Raw genomic sequence first — 20,450 nt, 5'->3', positions numbered from 1 at the left:
GGGTGGGTGGAATGGGAGAGGTCAGGAAAGCTGGGAGTTCTGCCAGTAGATAGAGTGCAGTTAAAATAATACATTTGGAATTCCTGATAGTCAATGCACAGCTTAGATGGTTTCATTTCCTCTTCTATAACTGGAATCTTAGGTCACAGGAATGACTTCCCAGAGTTAAAAAATAAAAAAGGTGCAGGCAGTAGATAAGGGTTTTGATCTGAATTGAATCTAGGTTGAAAGTCTAATTTTTTTTTAATTTTACATTGTCAGTTTGGTTGGAAACTTAAGTTTTCCATACAGAAAGATCTTATTGTTTGTAAATATCACTGTGTTCCAAGGGTTAAAAATACTTGAACAAAGGGAAAGGGAATGGCAAGTTTGTAGTCCCACCCAGTCTTTATGTGGATTTCCATATATTCACTTGCTCTCTCCATGTGGTCACTCATGGTGCCACAGCCTGGTCATTCTGTGCCCCCTTGTCCAGGAAGCTGGCAGTAGCCCGGCATGAAGTTCACATGTCTACGGAGCACTCTCGTCTCACGGCTCCTCACGGGCCTGTGCTCTCCACTGCACACAGTGGAGGTTAGGCAGATGGCCTTATGGTCACAGTGGAGTGAAAGAGCGGTTTCCTGTTTTCAGGGGATTCCTTTCAATGCCAAACATAGCAGCTGGGAAACAAAGTTTTCCCAGAATCACAGTGTACTTCTTGGGTTCTGTTTAAACATAATTTGACAGTCACCATTAACATCTATTTCCAGAAATGTCAAGGCTATAATTTTTTAAAATTAATTGCTTAATAGCATTACAATACATCGGTTTGATCTGTGTTCTTGTGTGCGGTAGGTGACACTACCCAATCAACATTTCCCCCAGCTGACTTCTTAAGTGCTGATGTTTACATTTCTGATTGCGAGCAGCTTTCAGAGCTGCATTCAGGGCCCGTGAATGTGGAGAGATGTTCAGGAATGATGGGCTGCACACAAGCGATAGCAGTCTCACATGTACCTGTCATGTCTTCATCGACAGAATGGGCCTATAGAAATGTGAGAAGTGAAAGGGACCTGAGGAGTCCGAACAGAGCCAGAGAAAGCTGTCATTCTCCTTAACTCAGGGTTCTATTCCTCTTCCCCTGGTTCTTTTCCCCCATTTAATCCCCACCCACCTGCTGAATGTGGGAACATGGTGTGAATTGGTTAGCTATAAGGTAATTGTTACAGGAGTTTGTTTGCTCGGATAAAATTTGAGGTACTTAATTTGAATTAGCACCCACAATTCCATTTTCAGAAGTTGGAGAATATCAGACTTGAGATGACCCCTAGGAATCCTGTAGGCGGAGTTTCACTTCTCAGGTGACAGAACTTCAAATCAGAGAAGTGGCAGGCTTGCCCGAGATCATACACCTGGGCCTCCAGACACCCAGCAGGGCTCTCGCCACCAACCTTCCTGCCTCCCCAGCAGGGTCCCAGGCTCTTCACTAAGTTTCCAGTAAATGGGAATTTTTATTATGAGTAATACTGAGAAATAGAGGAGAAATCAGATAAGTAACAGTTTCAGGAGCTGTTTCATTATTTTGCTAAAAGCCGAATCATTAGATTATTTGGGTCAAATAATCTTTATATATCAGATAGCACACACAGTCCTTTACTGCCTTACATCATGAGAAAAGTGTGTATGTGTGTGTGTGTCTGTGTGTCTGTGTGTGTCTGTGATTCACTTTGGATTCGATGCCAGCATAACAATATGAAGTCTATAGAGGAGTTGAAATTTGACAGGTTAATTTTATTATATACATGATGCTCTGGCTTTTCACAAATAAGTTTAGCCTGAGGTCATTCAGGAAATTTAGGATGACCTCTCTGTAGAAGTAGGTAATTTGTAAAGATGCTCTATTGCTGCCTCATGATATATAATTATGGAAAGGGTAATTAACCATTAGGTACTGGAGGGAGGAGGAAAGACAAACTAGCTTCCTTTCCAAATGGGCTCTTTAGATTAGGAGAAAGAGGCTGGTCTGGTTACCTACTGCTGCATAACAAACACCACCCCAAAAGTTAATGGCTTAAAATAATGATGACGTTTATTTAGCTCATATATACAATTTGGGTGGAGCTTAGTGGGGACAGCTCATCTCTACTCCATTCGGCTTCATCTGAAGCTCCTGCCCTCACCATGTCTGGTGGCTGATGGTAGCTGAGATTTTCACTGGGCTGGGACTGGAAGCCTACGTGCAACTGCTCCATGTGGCCTGGGCTTCCTCATGCCGTGCTGGCTGTGTTCCAGGGGAAATGTCTCACGAGAGATATGGGCAGTAGCCCCTCATTTTTTAGGACCTAGTTTTGGGGGTCATGCGGCATCTCTTTTGCCACATTCTGTTAGTCAAGGCAGTCGCAAAAGCCTGTGCAGTTGCAAGGGGAAGGAAGCTAGATTCCATCTCCTGATGGGACGCAACAAGGTTCTGGAAACGATATAGGGCCAGAGATATTGCTGTGGCCTTTTTCGAAAAATCCAGTCTGCCACAGAGACTTTTATTTTATTTAAGTAGAACAGCCAGTAATGTGACACTAACCTGGCAGAACCTTATAATGATATTTTTAAAAAATATTGCCTCACAGGTGAGAGGGAACCTGGGTAGAGTAGGGGCCGTCTGGTGAAAAAGTCTACCTTATGAAAGCTAGATGCATTTGCCTGTATGGTTCTGCATAGCAAGAACCATACTGCACCCTGAGATCTCAGGGTCATGACTGTCTGCCTTCTCCAAACCCACCCAGGGTGTGGGTTCCATCAGAGGCTCTTGGACTGTGTCTGGTTCACCACGGTCTAACTGGAAACTACATTCAGTTACAGCATTCTGAAACACTGAGAAGAAGGACAAAGCTTAAAAACAAAGAGACCTAGGTGACACCCAGATGTGTTTGTGGCCCTGGGATCCCTTGTTTGAAAAAAACAGATGCTTTGAGGAAGAATTGACATATAATAAACCATATATTTAAAGTTTACAATTTGATGACTTTTGACATACATATGCCTGTGAAACATCCCCACACATGGTGAGTATATGGACGTCTGCAGAAGATTCCTTAAGCCTCTCTGTATCCTCTTTGTCCTGCCTTTTCCCACACCCGCCCCCAGGCAACCACAGTCTTCTGTCACTGTGTAGTGTTTGCATTTTTTATAATTCTGTATAAATGGGATCATAGCGTGTATAATTTGGGGAGGGTTCTGGCTTCTGTCACTTAGCACAATGATCGTGAGATTTATTCATATTGTGTATATCAAGAATTCATTTCCTTTTTTTTTTTTTTTCCCTGAAGAACAAGTCCGTTTTATGGATACATCACCATTTGTTTATCCATTCAGCTGTTGCTAGACATTGGGTTGTTCCCAGTTGTTGCTTCTAAGTAAAGCTCCTGTGAACATTCATGTGCGGGTGGTTGCAAAGACATCTGAAAAGTGGATTGGCTGGCTCATGTGGTAGGTATAGGTGTTACTTTTTAAGAAGCTGCCAGACTGTCTTCCAGAGTGGCTGCACCAGCAGTGCGGGAGCATTCCAGTTCCTTTACATCCTCATGGGGACTTCGTGTGGTTGGCCTCCAGCCGTTCTAATAATTATGTGGTGCTCTCTCAGCACGGTTTTCATTTTCCAGTCGCCTGGGAATGAATGGCGTGGAGCATCTTTTGGTATGCTTGTTTGCCATCCATGTGTCTTCTTCAGTGACGTGCCTGTGCACAACCAGAATGGTCATCAAATACAAGGAAGGATATGATGCAGTCTAGAGCATGACCTTTGCCCTCAAGGAACTTTTGAAATTATTTCTGAAACATCATCATATTCCAGGCCTTTTAAAATGATGCCTTCTCCTGGGCACAATGTAACCTTTTTAATGACTCAGATTTGTGATCATAAGTGTTCATGACTGCACTATGTGGAATCCAGTTTTAAGTGGCCTTTATACTTCTTCTGCATCATATCCCACCTTCTGACCCTCAGCCCTCTCTGTCTGGCTGCATCCTAATGTGTTTTTTTTTTACCAAGAAACCACAAAAAGTGCCTGTGACCAACTTGCATGCAAAGCAAAACCAGAAAAGTATGGGGTCAGGAGTAAAGTGCCATGTAGGAGCCCCAGTGGCATGCAGGCTACTCTGCTCCCTTGCGACAGCACCATGTTCTCCCGCTGGTGATAACTGGTTATGTTTGGTTCAGAGGAAAGTGTTTTACCATTTCCCTTCACATTTACTACACTAATGGGAAAATAAGTAAACCACTGAGTTTGGGGGTACAGGAGGTGTGATACCTGTTTTTTGGAGGTTTCACCATTTTCCCTCTGCCAGAATGGTACCTTATAGGTGTGGAAACAAATACCCTGAAAGATTTAAAAGGACACGTTAATTCCTGCCTTAATTAAGCACTGAGATGAGTTCATCTGAAGGTGAGCATTCCATTGAGCATCTCTTTCCTGAGACCATCCCTGGTGGTCTAGTGGTTAGGATTCGGCGCTCTCTCTCTCTTTCCTGAGACCATTTCCTTCCCAAGCTACTTTGAAAGACCACTGCATTTCACATCCAGGCTGCCTTGTAGTGGGGTGTCCTGGGTCAGACCAGATGCATTCCCTTTGATTTCAGAAATGGAAGTGCCGTGCCAGGGAAGATCAGTACTCTTTCTAGGCTCGAGTTCTATCTGGGTATGTGTTCTCAGGGGCAGGCAATTCTTCCCTGACACTTGAGTACCAGAAAGATAATGATGCATCCAAATGAGCACCTTCCCTGTTAGGGGCGTGCCACCAGTGTGCTGGTCTAAATCTTTGCTCTGTGTGGGATAGTGTATTATAGTCTCTGTATGGTCCTATCCTTTTGTGCATAGATTACATTTCTAAAAATTTAAGGTATTTGGATGAGTCTAGGTATACTTTGTGTCTATCCTTCACACTTTTTAAGTATAATCTTTTAGCAGCCCTCATTTTTAGAAGCTGAAGCATTTTTTTTGTTTTTTTTTTTAAAGACCTATCTCCATACTGATACTGAAACTTTCAGATCCTCTGGACCTTTTTACCTAAATTTCTCTACATTCTCTCAGAGTTTTCTTAAATGAGCATGTAATCCAGCAGTCATTCAGCAAACCTTTGTGAAGTGCCTGAAGAGTGTGCTAGGTTTTCCAGGTCAGTGCTTGGCAGGAACACATCTGAGAGGAGGAAACGAAGCCATATAAGTGTTGTTTGTTGTAGTAGGTACAGGGGAGACATGTGACAGAAGTCCGTTTGACTGTCACAGAGCCATCAGACCTTTTTCATCTCTGGCCCAAACGGCAGGTGTCTCGAAGTTCCAGGGTGTGCACTAGAGGAGAGGGACTTGGAACCAACATGTCTGTCTCCTGGTACTCCAGGGCTTCTCCTGGGGCAGGGACAGTGGTCTCCTGTCTCATGCTTGTTTGTGCTCTGGAAGGTGGAATCACCACCATCTTGGGGGAGGTGGGAAGGGGGGCCAGTATGTCAAGCTGCAGCTGAAGGCTCTTCCCTGTACCTCACAGACTCTGTCTTAGTAAATCTTCATAATTGAATTATCTTTCCCATTTTGCATATGAGAGAATGGAGAGTCCTCCAAGGTAAACTGGCCTCACTGTCTTAGAGCTACTAGGGACTTGCCCCAACATTCACAGCCCAGTCCACGGGACTCTAAAACCCATGATACCTCTGTCACACTGCTCTGCTTTTCCAGAGCGGTGGCTTTCACATCGGTGTAAAAATTTCCTAAGACTTAAATGGAGGAGGAGTCAGCCTTGCAAGCTAAAGAGCTTATTTCTCTCACCTTTTCTCAGAGAAGGCATTTGAACAGGGTTTTTGTGTGAGCCCTGGCTTCTTACATTGGCCCACAAGCACCCAGATTACCCTGCATCCGTCTGTTTCAGAGCCTGAGTACAAAACTGGTGGCATTTGTCTTAAGGATAAACTAAAGGAGACCATTCCAAGGATATTTTGGAATGCCTAATTTTCTTGCCCTCAGACACATAAATTCTCAGGGAAACCTTTGGGGGTTAGGATGGGGAGACATAGCTTCTTTCTTCCTCCTCTGTCAAGCCCTTCCCCAGAGCACACACCATGGTAAATGTTGCTTGAGGATTACTGTGAGTGTCTCCTTTAGTTCAAATTGCATTTTAGTGAGTAATAACCCCTGCCAAAGCTAAACTAAATCTAGAAAAGGCAGAACTAATTCCTAAGCTGCTCATAAGACTACTCACAGCATGCCCAGGGCTCATGAATCACCTGTGACCTAGCCAGCAGCTCTTGCCTGCTGTCCCTTCCTGGTGGCAGGCATCCTGGTTCCTGTGAAAAGTCTCCCTTTGGAGGGATTTAAGGGAAATGCAGGGACGCTAATCCCATCTCTTTGGGTGACATTGGCTTATTCTGAATTGTTCCCCCAAAATAGGTTCATTTGACTGAAACCACTTATAGCACATTAAACTCAAAATGTTATTATTGTACCTTAGGTTTTGTTTTTGTGAAGTTTCAGCACAGTTGGAGCTTATGCTAGAAATGTGCTTGCTACTTTGGGTGACATCTTTGTGGCTAAACCTGGCTGCCTCCCCTAGAGAACCCTGGCAGCTTCCCTCTGGACTTTGAAGCAGCCATGCACAGAGAATGATCAGGTTCCTTCTTAGATGCTGTAGTTGCTCGGTTTATCCCTGAGGTGAAGGGAGCAGCTCAATAATCTGCCTCCTACATTCAACTACTTGTTCTTAAGAAATTTTTTTAAAGATTTTATTTATTTGGGGCACCTGGGTGGCTCAGTGGGTTAAAGCCTCTGCCTTCGGCTCAGGTCATGAACCCAGGGTCCTGGGATCGAGCCCCGCATCGGGCTCTCTGCTCAGCAGGGAGCCTGCTTCCTCCTCTCTCTCTGCCTGCCTCTCTGCCTACTTGTTATCTCTCTCTCTCTCTGTCAAATAAATAAATAAAATCTTTTTTTAAAAAAATATTTTATTTATTTGACAGAGAGAAATCACAACTAGGCAGAGAGGCAGGCAGAGAGAGAGGAGGAAGCAGGCTCCCTGCTGAGCAGAGAGCCCGATGCGGGGCTCGATCCCAGGACCCTGGGTTCATGACCTGAGCCGAAGGCAGAGGCTTTAACCCACTGAGCCACCCAGGCACTCAAGAATTTTTTTTTTAAACTAAGACCATAAAAATTCCCATAAAACCCACTCTTGAATCATTACATTTAAGCAACATAACTGTTCAGTGAACACTCTAGGATAACTTAGCTGCTTATGAGATCTACTCAGTGTATAGAGTCTACTGAGCATGAACTTCTTTAGAACCTCTGCCAGTTTGTTGGGGTTTTTTTTTTTGTTTTGTTTTTTCTTTTTTTACTGTGGTAAAACAGACATACCCTAAAATTTTACCGTTCCAGCCATTTTAAGTCCACAGGGCAGGGATATGAAATATATTCACAGTATTATACAGCCATCACCACTGTCTGGTTCCAGAACTTTTCCTCCCCCAAAGGGAAACCCCCATACCGGTTAGCAGTCACTCCGTATGCCCAGCCCCTGGTGACCACTCGTCTGCTTTCTGTCTCTGACTCTCACCAGTTTGGATACTGCATATAAGTGGTGTCATTCGACATGTGGCCTGTGTGTCTAGCTTTCACCCAGCAGAGTGTTTGAAGATTTATCCACGTAGTAACATGTGTCAGTACTTCATTTTCTTTTCTATGGACTCAAAAAGATGGCATCTTTTGGACATACTACATCGTGTTTATCTGTTTTTTTCAAATGGACATTTGTTGCTTGGTTGTTTCCACGTTTTGGCTGTTGTGAGTAATGCTGCTGTGGACATTACTATACAGGGATTAGTCTGAACACCGGTGTGCACTTCTTTGAGGTGTGTGCCCCAAGTGGAAGTGCCAGGTCACCCAGCAGTTCTCTGTGTGACTCACCGAGGGCCTGCCGTAGCGGCCACAATATTTTGCATTCCCACCAGCACTATATAATCCTCATTTCTTTACATCCTCACCAGCACTTATCACTCCATTTTGTGAAATAATATGCATCCTATTGGATATGAAGTGGTAGCTTTTCGTGGTTTTAATTTATATTTCTTACTGACTGATGGAGTTGAGTATCTTCTTGTATGCTGTTGGCCATCCATCTGTCATCTTTGGAAAAATGTTTGTTTAGATTCTTTACCCATTTTGCATTTGGGCAGTTGGGTGGTTTGTCTTTCATTAGGGTTGTTGAGTTGTAGCTTGTTTTTTTATGGAAATTTTCAGATACCCACTAAAGTAATGAGAATGGTAAAGCGACCCTGCACACACGTTCCCTGGGCACAAGTCATTGCACATGGTCCTCGAGTTCTTCACCCCCACCTGGAGGTTTCCAGAACAACTCCCAGCCCTTTAATGTCATCTTGCATTTAATTTAAACTTCCCGATTGAAACATGGTTTTATAGTTGGTTTGCTAGAATTAAGATCCAGATAAGGCCCACACTTTGCATTTGGATAATATACTTCTTTTAGTCAATTTTAATCCTAAATTTCCCCCTTCTTTTCCCCCTTTTCAGTTTGTATTCTCGAAGGAACTGGATCAGATATCTTTTTTTTTTTTTTAAGATTTTATTTATTTATTTGAGAGAGAATGAGCGAGAGAGAGCATGAGAGGGGAGAAGCAGATTCCCCAAGGAGCTGGGAGCCCGATGCGGGACTCGATCCTGGAAGTCCAGGATCATGGCCTGAGCCCAAAGCAGCTGCTCAACCAACTGAGCCACCCAGGCACCCTGGATCACATATCTTAACAGAACTTCTATATTTTAGGTTTTGCTGACTACCTCCCAGTGGTGTTTCCCCCTGGTATAAGCTAGAAAATAAAACTTGAGGTTAGGTCTGATTCCAGTTCTAGTTTTTGGCAGAAACACCTGAGCTGTGGAGTTGTGTCTGTCTCTCCAGGTGGCAGAGCAGGACCAGCTCTCTCTCTGAGATGGCACCGGCCCCTCATCCTCATTGTTGCCAAGTGGTGCCATTCTATTTCTGTCAGTCACTCCTGCTTCTTTGGAATTCCTCCTCACAGACTCCTTTGTCAGCTGTTTAATTGCCTTGCCATCCATTTTGGTCAGGAAAGTTCCATCCTGTGCTTGATCCTCTCCCTTGATTTCCCAGCACTCAGGATCATGAGTGGTTTCCAAGTTGGGCTGGGTGTGCTTCTGTGAGCATCATCATGAACGCCCGGATTTGACCTTTTAAATGTTCCCGCCCACTGCACTTCCACCCACCGGCAGTCTTTAGATCAGTCCAGACTTGGGTCATCTGGAGACCTTCAAAGAAAATCAGTGTCTGGGCAGCTGGGTCAGCCTCTCTGGGGTAGAGCTGAGCATGTTGCCTTGAAAAGGCCTTGCAGGTGATTCTGATGCACAGTGAAGATTGAAGGTCTTCGTTGGAACCCCCTCCCCGACAAGGGGCATAAGATGCAGGGCCCTGTGTTCAAGATTGCTGGCTCAGCCTGGGCTGTCTGCCCTGCCTTCCTTCCTTATCCCTGCTTTACCATGTAGTCCCAACACCTGGACTTCATGATGAGCAAGCCTCGTGGACAAGGACAAGCAAGCCTGCCCTCCCTTTTTCTCCCCTCCTCTTCCTTGACCTGGAGCAGAGCTTGGCTAAACTTCATAAGGGAGACGGCACAAAAGTCCCCAGGGCAGCACCTTTAGATCTGCAGCCAGACTGGGCCTGACGCTTTACACCGTGGCAGCCCTGGACACCAAGCAGGTTTTTCCTTGTTAACTTCCAGGGTCTTCTGGGGCCTTCTGTATTTAATACTACTAGCAGTGGTAAATACTGTCTGTTGATCTTTTTTACCTCTCTTTTAGACACCACACCCCCCTGCCATACCACACAGAAAGGGTTCCCCTATCTGCTTCTCTCAGATTTCCCTCCAGACCTTGCCCCCTGGCCTGGGGCTGAAGCAGTTGGGTAGGGGTTTTGTTTGTAATCCATTTGTACCTCCTGAACGCTGGACACCAAGCAGGTTTTTCCTTGTTAACTTCCAGGGTCTTCTGGGGCCTTCTGTATTTAATACTACTAGCAGTGGTAAATACTGTCTGTTGATCTTTTTTACCTCTCTTTTAGACACCACACCCCCCTGCCATACCACACAGAAAGGGTTCCCCTATCTGCTTCTCCCAGATTTCCCTCCAGACCTTGCCCCCTGGCCTGGGGCTGAAGCAGTTGGGTAGGGGTTTTGTTTGTAATCCATTTGTACCTCCTGAACGCTGGGCGGTGACACCCAGCAGGTGGCATTCCCAGTTTCTTCAGTCATGGGAAGGACCCTGCCTTTCTGCCTGTGTTTGGGCCTGTGACACCACTGTCAACAGTTGAGACAGGTCTAAGGAAATCAGTGTAGCAGAGAGATGAATCATGGTGTTTGGCTTCTTGCCCTATGCCCATAAAAGTGGCATTTCCTTAAATAGATCAGAACCTTAATAACTATTTAAAGAACATGTGGTATTTGGGAGTGTATTTTGTGGCCCTTAATTAAACTTCAGACAAATTAAAACATTTTTAAGATGTTTTATAACATTTTTTATCTTTCTCTGTGGAGATTTGTGTAACTTTCGTTCTCTTACCCCACCCCTCAACTCTCAGTGCATACAAGGGCACACCAAAGTGGGGCCACCTGAAGCCCACAGGCAGAGGACAACCTCCTATCATAGTCATTGGAGCAGGTGAGGGCTTCTGGCCCAGCTCCAGAAGGAGCTAGTGGGAAATGCACAGCTGGTCCTGTGGAGGGGTGTGAGGTGTTAGGCGATTTTACAAGTCTTGGTCTGAGTTTTTATGATAGTGAAAAGAACAGCAGATGAGCTTCTAAAGCAGGCTACGTCCATCTGCCTGGTCAGATCTCTTAGTGGACATTTATTGGATGGGAGGACATGAGCCTGTAGGAGAAAATGCGACAGAGTGCCTCATTTGAGTCTGTGCTGAGTGCTTTCTTGAACTTTTGTTCTGACACATATCATAACCCTCTCATTTTTGTCCACCTAATCCAAACATAGACTTATCTGGAAGAGTTAGAAAAGTCCCGAGTTGACCTGAGAACCAAATGCAAAATCTGAATTTATTAATTAGAAACTTGTATTATAATTACTAGTATGTTCCATTGTCCCTATTTTAAAAAGAAAATTGTTCCCTTAGAGATCTTGGCACCATTGACTGTGAATAATGAGCAATAGAAAGTCCTTCCGTTAGTGTGCATATTCCCCTCAAAACATCGTTTTTTGGGCTTTAAGAATAGTTTATTTTAGGGGCGCCTGGGTGGCTCAGTGGGTTAAAGCCGCTGCCTTCGGCTCAGGTCATGATCCCAGGGTCCTGGGATCGAGCCCCACATCGGGCTCTCTGCTCGGCAGGGAGCCTGCTTCCCTTCCTCTCTCTCTGCCTGCCTCTCTGCCTACTTGTGATCTCTGTCTGTCAAATAAATAAATAAAATCTTTAAAAAAAAAAAAAAGAATAGTTTATTTTAAAGGTATCGGCTGGCCTGCTGAAGCAGCCGTGCATGTAGAGGTCAGGACCTGTGTGGGTGGAAGGCCCTTGACCCTCTGCAGCCCCTGCACTGATCTACAAAATGTCACTGGGCCTGTCTGCCCAGATAGAGGTGCACTCACGCTTTACAGTCAAGGGTTTTTCCTTAGGCACAGAAAAATGCCACTTTTTAAAAATAGTCCATTTCTAGATAACCTTTGTGAAGTAAGTAAACATGTCAAAAAAGCGTATCTGTGAATGTCATGGGACCATTACAGATAATTGAACTTCGTGATGAGGTGATGAGGTGGCTTCTTAAACCTAAATTGATAGCCGTGGAATCAAGAGCTCCAGAGAGGAAGCCGGAGGAGCTTTTCGTCTTTCATCTGAATTTTCTTGCACCCTTTTCAGCCTCAGAGAACTGGCTTTGTTGTTTATATAGACTTTTCTCTCTGTTCGATCTGCGTTATGTCCCAGTAATTTGGTTTTTTAGCCCTGACCAAAATAGTGAGATGGGGGAGCAGAAGGCACCAGCCCAGCGCTGCTGTGGTGATATGGGGTGGTGGCAGCCTTGCCTGGGGTCTACTATCTCAGCTTTTAGGTTTTTCTTTGCTTCCCTTGAAGTCCTGGCCTCATTTTCCCCCCGGGTCCCTCTCGAGGGGTGAGGAGGTAGAGGGACAGGAGTCAGAGCACTCAGAGGTCTCACTTGGATTTGGTGTGTAGTGGCCTCACTGTCCTCTGCAGGGTATAGTGCCCAGCCTGGCTCCTGCCAGCTGGCCCAGGCGGAGACACCTGCCAGCCTGCCTGGGCTTGGACTTTGTTTTGATTTGGAAGTTTGGTTGTCAGGTACTTCAAAGTTAACTCCCCCTACCCTGGAACTCAAGAGGCCATTGTTTCCTCATTGTTTAAATTTCTTTGGCATGTTTTGTAAATGAAGCCGCTGCTCTGCCTGGAGGTTCCAGGCTTGAGGTTGGGTTTGTGTTGAGGAAGCTGGGGAAGGCTGGGGTTCCCACAGCTGGGGAGCTGGGGCGCAGCCATTTCCTCTGCTGCAGGAGCCTCTGCCCTGTGGCGTGGGGAGGCCAGGCACGTAGGCGGCTCTGCCAGACGCCTGCCTTTCAGGGAGCTGGAGAGGGAGCTGTGGCGGCAGGAAGTGGAGATTTGTTTTCCTCCAGAAATGAATGTGGCCTCTGGGGGCAAGGGTTGGGAGTCCTCAGCGTCCACATGTTGCCGTTGACCTCCCACAGGGCTTGGACTCGTCTGTAAGAGGCTACTTGCCCTGTCGTTCAGGCGATGATATGAGGTGCCTGGGCTCTTTGATCAGTCACTTGTCATGAGGTCTGCTCAGGTTCCTAGGAGAGTGTGGACGGGCTTTGGACGGGCCTGAGTTTGAATTACCCCCCAGGTCAGCTCTGGAACCTGGGCCTTCTTGAGTCCCAGCCTCCTTACCTGAAACTGCTTCTAGGTGATGATGGAATTAGAATGACACCCTGTCCTCCCTGCTGCCAGCCCAGCACCTTGGACAGGTCACTTCCCTTCCCTGGTTCGTTTCTTCCCAGGTGGCACTGGTGCCCCTGGCGCCCCTGGCGCCCCTGGCTGGCTGCTTCCTGAGATTCAGACGAGATGAAAGAGGCCCCTTTGCTGCGGCAGCGATCAGCAGTAACCATCGGACCCCGCTGGGTGCACAGTGCCCTCATGGGAGGCAGGGGCTGTCCTTGTTTCCTGGAGCGGGGACCTGTCAAGATTAGGACAGGAATGCTTGTTTGGGCTGTGTCATGGCCAGAAGTGTGAGGCCTGCTGCCTGGAGGCAGGGGGACCTACCAGGCCCCGGTGGCCCCGGGAGGGGTTGGTGGGCTCACTTATGGAGGCCAAGTCAGATGGCCCTGAAAGCTTGCGGAGACCTTCCCTATGACTCTTGGCCGGTTTGCATTCTTTTGTGCTTTAATCTGCTACTTTTTCTCACCACAGTTTATGAATAATGCTTTCATGCCAGATTGGTGTGACTGGCTGCCCCAGATAATCAGGTTACCGAGGGGAAATGACCTCTGGAATGATGACCCACAGAGTTGCTGCCTTTTCTAAGGCTTGCGCTAGAGTAGAAGCCCCGCCCCACACACACACCCAGAGGGCAGCATTCTGGGTGTCTGGAGTCAGGGGCCAGAGAAATTGTTTCAGTGATGAGGCTGATGAAAAGTTCAGCCCTGTGCTCTTCCACGCTACTCGCTGCTTTTCTAAGGGGACTGACCGCAAGCTGTGAGTCTGGATTAAGACTATCTTCCTGGAAGGGCCACTTGCCCAGCCTAGTCCGATCCTCCCCACCTGCCCCTCGTCCATGAGCCCCAGGTCCCCTACTTGGTGTGAGGACCTAATAGTTTGTAAACCTGGGGTGAAGTATGGCAGAGTTTGTAAAACCCTATACACATACACATAGTATTCTTTTCGCTATGATCACTTGTCCCTGGGAGGAGTGGCAACCTGTATCCAGGAGTGGGGGGTTTGCCTTCATTAATAAAGTCTGAGCTTCCCAGTCCTCTAGGAGCTCACCCTTGGTGCAGTTGAAGTCTGCGTGAAAGAAACAGTGGGGCCTCAAACAAGAGGTGTTTGGGAAGTATTCTCTTTTTGGGTCTGTGGCATTGACATAAAGTGTGTGAATTTCCAAAATTTAACTGTGGAGTTTCAACTTCAAAAGGATTCTTGCAAATAAGGGTAAAGGCTACAGATCAGCCGAAGGGTGTTATCATATAGTCAGCTATTCTGAATAGGTTATTTTTATAGTTGCAAATAATTTACTATGAATGTGGAAAGAGGCACCTCTTCAAAGAAAACCAAGGTGATCCGTGGAGCAGCTCTGTGGGGAAGCACACATCCCCAGCATCAGTCAGCTCCCAGTGCCTCCTAAGGCAAGAAGGCAGCTGTTGATGTTCTCAGGACACAGAGGTTTTGCTGGATAGTAAATCTGTGCCTAGAGCCCTCATAGGTGAGGTCAGAATGAATCCTAACTTCTTAACATAGCACTTTTGCTCCCCAGGGCCCGGCAAGGCTGCAGAGCTGCCAACCAGCTCCCTGTGCCCAAAGCTCTTCACACGAGGGGGCAGTGACCCAAATGTGTGTGGCCAGGGGGATGGTGACCTGTAGGCGGTGGGCAGGATGGGATGGGCACCTGCTGAAAAGGCCAGTCCCTGACCTCTGCCGGTCTTCAGACATGACCCGTAACACACTGTGCCTTCTCTAGAAGCTCCCGCTGCTTGAGGTTTGGAGGCCATGTGGCATCTGAGGCTGCCTTCCCGCGCCATGACACGCTCTGGAAAAGATCACAGGGTTTGTTACTTACATGTATTTTTCTTTTCCTTCAGAATATTGACATTACCAACTTCAGCAGCAGCTGGAATGACGGGCTGGCCTTCTGCGCTCTCCTGCATACGTACCTTCCGGCCCACATTCCGTATCAAGAGCTGAACAGCCAAGATAAGGTAGGCTGATGAAACAGCCCAGCTCCTGGTATCCTTACCACACAGGAGAGGCAGAGCTTCCCAGCTGTAGGGCCCCTGCCACAACACTGCCTCACAGCGGCCCCCTCCCAGCTTAGTCTTATTCTGGGATTGAGTTATTTGTGCTGAGCCAGCCAGTCCCTGACCTACCTTGTGTGGGACATTTGGTGGGTTCAGCATTCCCCAAGGACAACATTACCAGTGGGAGCAGTCAGCCTTCCTGGGTGATGACATTTAGGATTGAGGGCTTTACTCTTGAGAGCGACTCAGGGCATGAGTGGTCTGGGCAGTGCTTCCCATGCTGGGCCGGTCTCCTGCTAGCCCTGTGTAGTTCAGTCATCCCACTTAGGGAGCTTGCTCAGGGACCGGGTCGGGGACAGCCCCTGCCCAGAGGGACATGGAGAGAGGTCCCAGGCCTGAGCCCTCCTCTGGTCCCCTCATCCCCTCAGATAACACTTGAAGATTCCTCCCGGGGAGGAAGCTCACTTGACGGGTGTTTCTTTTTTTTTTTTTTTTAAGATTCTATTTATTTATTTATTTGACAGACAGAGATCACAAGTAGGCAGAGAGGCAGAGAGAGAGACTGGAGGAAGCAGGCTCCTCGCCGAGCAGAGAGCCCGATGCGGGGCTCGATCCCAGAACCCTGAGATCATGACCTGAGCCAAAGGCAGAGGCTCTAACCCGCTGAGCCACCCAGGCGCCCCTTGACGGGTGTTTCTGATGAGCTTTTGGGTCCAGGTCCAGGCGCCTCAGACTGATGTGTCGAAAGTGGCCTTTTTGCACAGTGAGAAAAGAACGAGTGTGTGGAGATTGTTCCATGGCTGGTTCCAAGAGGAGCGGGGGGGGGGGGGGGGCCTGCAGAGGGGCAGTCAGGGTCGGTGGGGGGCTCCAAGGGTCCAGTGTAGGTTCATTCTGGTACCACATGGAGGTGGCTGTCCATCTTCCCCAGCAGCATGAGTAGTGCAGGTCCCCTTCCTCCTGGCCTTGCTTGTCCACTCTAGTCACGCAGTTTGTTTTACAGCGAAGGAACTTCACACTGGCCTTCCAGGCAGCTGAGAGCGTCGGCATCAAATCCACACTGGTGAGTCACTGGCAGGGTCCCTCTTTGTTAAGAAGAGTTTCCTTCTCATTAAGGGAGATCCTAGGTGGTGTGGTGGCCTGATGATCAAGGGGCTAGGGGGTGAGGATGGGGGTCCACCCAGGCCCTTGGCAGCCAAGTGCATGTCCCATCAGAGAGGTACAAGCTGGGCTTTCACCTCCGTCCCATGAGCACTTTATGCCTCACATGAATTGTCCAAAGGAAGCACCCTAAATTGGGTAGAGTCATCCTGACTACAGCCCCAGCAGCTTTGACGTCCTTAGAGACCAGAAGAAAAAAATGCTAACAAGTTTGTAACCAGTCACTGTCAGAGACACATTCCTCCAGGTCTGTCTGCCTTTTGTCAAAGAAGGAGGCTTTAGAGGCCGAGCAGGCACTCCCGTGCTTCACAGGGACCATGGCAGACGCCACTCCTGTGTGAGACATGAGCTGTAGAAAACCCTCATGTTTCAGGGTCGTCACGCCACTGCCCAGCATCCACAGTAGCTCACAACCGATGTGCTTCTGTCAGATCTCTCGCCCCATCACCCTGTCAGACTTTCTGAAGAAGGTACTGGGTCCAGATACAGAGCCAGTCCTTCCACACCCACTGACACTGAGGTTATATAAACTCGGTGCCGTGGTATTGGTCATGCAGGGACACACGGTTGGCCGGCGCGCAGCTTGGGGAGTTCTGCAGTAAGAGCCCCATGAGGCCAGGTCACTGCCCCAAGGGCACCCCTCGGCCTGACTGGTAACAGCTGGATGGCTTTGAAGAAGTGTTTACATTCATATTTACCCCACAGGAGTGTTCATGTAGAGGTCCAGAAGTCTGTCTTCTGACTTGAAGAAATAGGCTTGTTTAGGGTGGTCTCTATTCAGTTGTACAGAGAAAGAGAAGTTACCATTATTGAAATGTTTTCTTTTATGTGGGTATTTTACATCACGTGGGAAGTTCCAACATATTAAAGGGGGCCATTCCCCCGACCCCAAAAAATCTTTATATTGAACAAACATGTTTTTCTTTTTCTATACCAAGTCATAATTGGGTCGCCCATTCCAACCCGCTGTCCATGGCCTCACCCCAGAACCTCCCAGAGCAGTGCTTGGGAGCGAGGCTCCCCTGGAAAGTCACGGGGATGTTCTTCAGAAACAGTGGGTCTCTTTTGGGGGCCTCCCAATTCTATATCCGAGTCCTGACTTTTCCCACGTTCGTTTTCATCAGCTGGTATCTCACACGACTGGTATTCTGCAGAATACAATCAGAAAACAGTGTTTTTGATGATTTCAGATGGTTGCCATGGTGAAGGGCATGGGAAAGTTGAGTTCTGGGAGCCCTGGGTGCACAGAGACTCTCCTGGGACAGAGACTGGGTTGAGAAAGGCACTCAGAAGTGACCACCTGGAGGAGTTTAAGAAAGGAGGCAGACAGGGTTGAAGGCCCCAGAGAAGATGATAACAAGCCTCAGAGGGCCGTGGCCATGAGCAGGGGCTCTCCTATGTGGGGCTCTGGCGCAGGGCTTGGGCACAGAGAGGCAGCTCAGGGATCACGCTGAAGCTTCCAGGCACGCTTGGCAGCAAGGGAGCAGGCATTTTGCCAAGGCCTTTGGGAGGTGTGATCTGGCTTGGCCCAAAGTCAGAGGCCCTGCCCTGTGCAACAACCCGTGTAGCTGCCAGGGAGCCTGTCGGAACGGGCCCAGAAGTGACCGGGATTCTAACGAGGATTCTTCCTTCTCCACTAGGACATTAATGAAATGGTGCGGACTGAGCGGCCCGATTGGCAGAGCGTGATGCTCTATGTGACAGCAATCTACAAGTACTTCGAAACCTGAGCACCTCTGAAGGACTCTCCCCGTTACCAAGTGACACCAATGCCATTAGCTACGCACCCCGTAAAGCTTTCAGTGACTCTCTGAGCTGCCCCGCAGCGTGTGAGCCTTCAGCCGGGGCCTCTGAGTCAGGAGAACTCAGGCCTCTATGGCCCCCGGCTCGCAGCCGGCTCCGCACACATGACCTGTCCGGCCCAAGGTTGGCCTGGGCTCCACGCATGTCACACGCTGTTTGCTGCCAGTTTTTTTCTGAAGAGAATATTGAACTGCATTAGTGCTGTGGAGTGTGCAAACCAGCTCCTGCACAGCTAAACCTGGGAAAGTGGGTGAAACTCAGTGGGCAGCTCACGGGGGTTAGTGAAAGCTTTCACCACAGCTCTTCTCGACTGCTCGCCAGTGCGGCTTCTGTCACCCATGAGAACCAGGCAGGGGACTCGGCGCCCGGCAGAGGTGCCTGGGGAGCAGGCTGCAGCCCTGGACGTGGAGGGCCATGAAGTACATCACCATGGCCACAGGGCAGCCACCGCTTCCATGTGGCGGGGCTGGTGTGGCCTTCGTGGTGTAGGTGTCTGCAGCTTGAGCTAACAGTGAATTGTGACTCGAGTTCCCAGCTGGTGGTGCCCATCACTGCTGAAGGGCTGGTTTTGCGGCTGGGCGGCCTTCAAGTGGAGGTGGCCCCTGTCCTCGGCGCTGCCAACCTGTCCTTCAGCTTGGAAGGGGCTTGGAAACCCAGGTCTGACTTTAGGTTTCTGGACAAAAGAATTGGTTAAAAGGAGTTCTAGTTTAAAATTTTTTTTTTTCTTATGAGCAATATTGGGGGAAAATAGCTCCTGATCTCTTAGTACCAAAGTTAAGTTGTTTTAGTAAAGATAGAGATAAAACATGAAATCTGGACATTAGCATGGTGAAAGCCAGAAATGAAGTCAGAAGTAGCAGGAGAAAAAGCCAAACACTTGGAGAGAGCCCTGCAGGGTAATTTAAAGTCACTGAGTCACTCAGATAAAATCCTCCTGGGCAAGAATTTAAGGAAGTGCCTTAAGTCTCCTTGCACGGGTACACCAGATAGAGGGTCTTGGAGGCCACCATGACCACAGCCACAGCAGATAGCATCAGGGCTGGTGGCCTGCAGCCCCGTGATGGAGTTGGTCCCTTGCCATGCCACCCTCCAGGTTCCAAGTGACAGGCAGCCGCACCTGCACCCCTTCTGTATGAGGGTTTCTGTTGAGGTGACTCTCAGGCTGGGACTCAGCCCTTCTTGGGAACAGGGATCCCACATCTCATGTGCACCTAACACAGTAGCTGTTGGTTTGAACAGCATCGAGACTGGTTGCTTCTAGAATACAACTGTGTTTGGCACCTACAAAGTAGCACAAGGAAGAGTTGCCACTGGTGGAAGCACCATCGCTGCCCCAGCCATAGGATGTGAAGAAGGCTGCCTAGCCAGCATGTGGGCCTGAGGGTTCTGTGTTCGAGCATCATGTTCTAGACTAGGAGTTTGAGGTGTCTATAGCCTAGGAAGGAATGTGGTTATTGTGAAATGGGCTGTGTGTGTGTGTGTGTGTGTGTGTGTGTGTGTATGTATGGCCTGCTGGCCCACAGTCACCAGCTGGCTGGTAAGTGCCCATCAACCCTGCCCAGATGTCCCAACCTGGCAGCTCTGGCTGCTGTCCTGACTTTTGTGAAATGCCTATTTTCAGCTAAGGAAGGAGAGGCTCAGTGAGCAGAACCCAGCCCCAGAGAGTACCAGAAGACCCTGGCGGATACCTGTCCCCATCCTACTTGATCAGGTTCCGTTCTGGCTTCTGTTGCTCTGTTGACAGTTGCTCTCTGCTGTCAGATGAGGGACTGTTAGGTAAGAATTATTGTTTTTTAAATGTCTCTCCACTCAGTCTTCCCAAGTCCCACTTTTGCTCTCATTTGCCTTCGTGGAAGCCTGTGCTCCTGTCTGGACCCAGTGTGTCTGACATGGTTTTGTTTATTTATTATTGTTGGGGGGTGCTTTTTTGTCCTATGAAGGAGAAGACTTTCCTGGGTCTGCAGTTCACACATCTGTTCCTTCCTAGCCAAGTGACCCAGCCCTGGCAGCTCATGCTGGGGGACCTGGGGCTGTGCCCCCAAGGCCGCCATTGGGGTCGGTGACAGGGAGAGGGTGGCTGCAGGAAGTGCCAGGACCGGGCCCAGCCTGTTTAAGGGCCCATCTCTGCCTCCCTGACAAGAGGCTGTGCCAGGGTACCCATCCAAGCCAGTTATATTTGCGTGTGGCTCTGCAGACGAGAAAATTCTAGAAGCATGACTTTTATTTTTCTAATAGGATCCTTTTAACACTGTTGGCTTTATGGGATAATTCTAAATGGTCATAAATACCTAAAAGTGCTACTCTGAGGTGCTTTTAGTCCAGTGGCACTTGACATGAAGCCCCCAGGAAGTCATTTTGTCTCTTTTCCCTTTAAGCACAAGCTTTACTGCAAAAGGGCCAGTTCCATTTCTGTATCTCTCAACCACAGGCTTCTGCTGACTGACAGTACTTTTTTATTTTGTTCTATTAAATATTCTTGAATGTATTAAAATTACTGAAACACA

The 20,450-nt window shown here is 48.1% G+C and overlaps 1 protein-coding gene across 3 annotated transcripts in view; it reads left to right on the top strand.

Moving 5' to 3' along the window:
- The window catches only part of SPECC1L (sperm antigen with calponin homology and coiled-coil domains 1 like), a 138,592-nt gene extending 118,142 nt beyond the window's left edge, over window positions 1-20,450 (top strand). For all 3 annotated transcript variants that reach the window (XM_047696593.1, XM_047696594.1, XM_047696595.1), the window contains 3 exons: window positions 14,830-14,946; window positions 15,986-16,045; window positions 17,784-20,450. In XM_047696593.1, the coding sequence (XP_047552549.1) occupies window positions 14,830-14,946; window positions 15,986-16,045; window positions 17,784-17,873 (267 nt within the window). In that variant the 3' untranslated portion in view covers window positions 17,874-20,450. The remainder of the gene's footprint in view (window positions 1-14,829; window positions 14,947-15,985; window positions 16,046-17,783) is intronic.

This window comes from Lutra lutra, chromosome 12 (genome assembly GCF_902655055.1).
Source record: "Lutra lutra chromosome 12, mLutLut1.2, whole genome shotgun sequence".
Classification (NCBI taxonomy): domain Eukaryota; kingdom Metazoa; phylum Chordata; class Mammalia; order Carnivora; family Mustelidae; genus Lutra; species Lutra lutra.
This window is presented reverse-complemented; position numbering and strand designations above follow the sequence as displayed.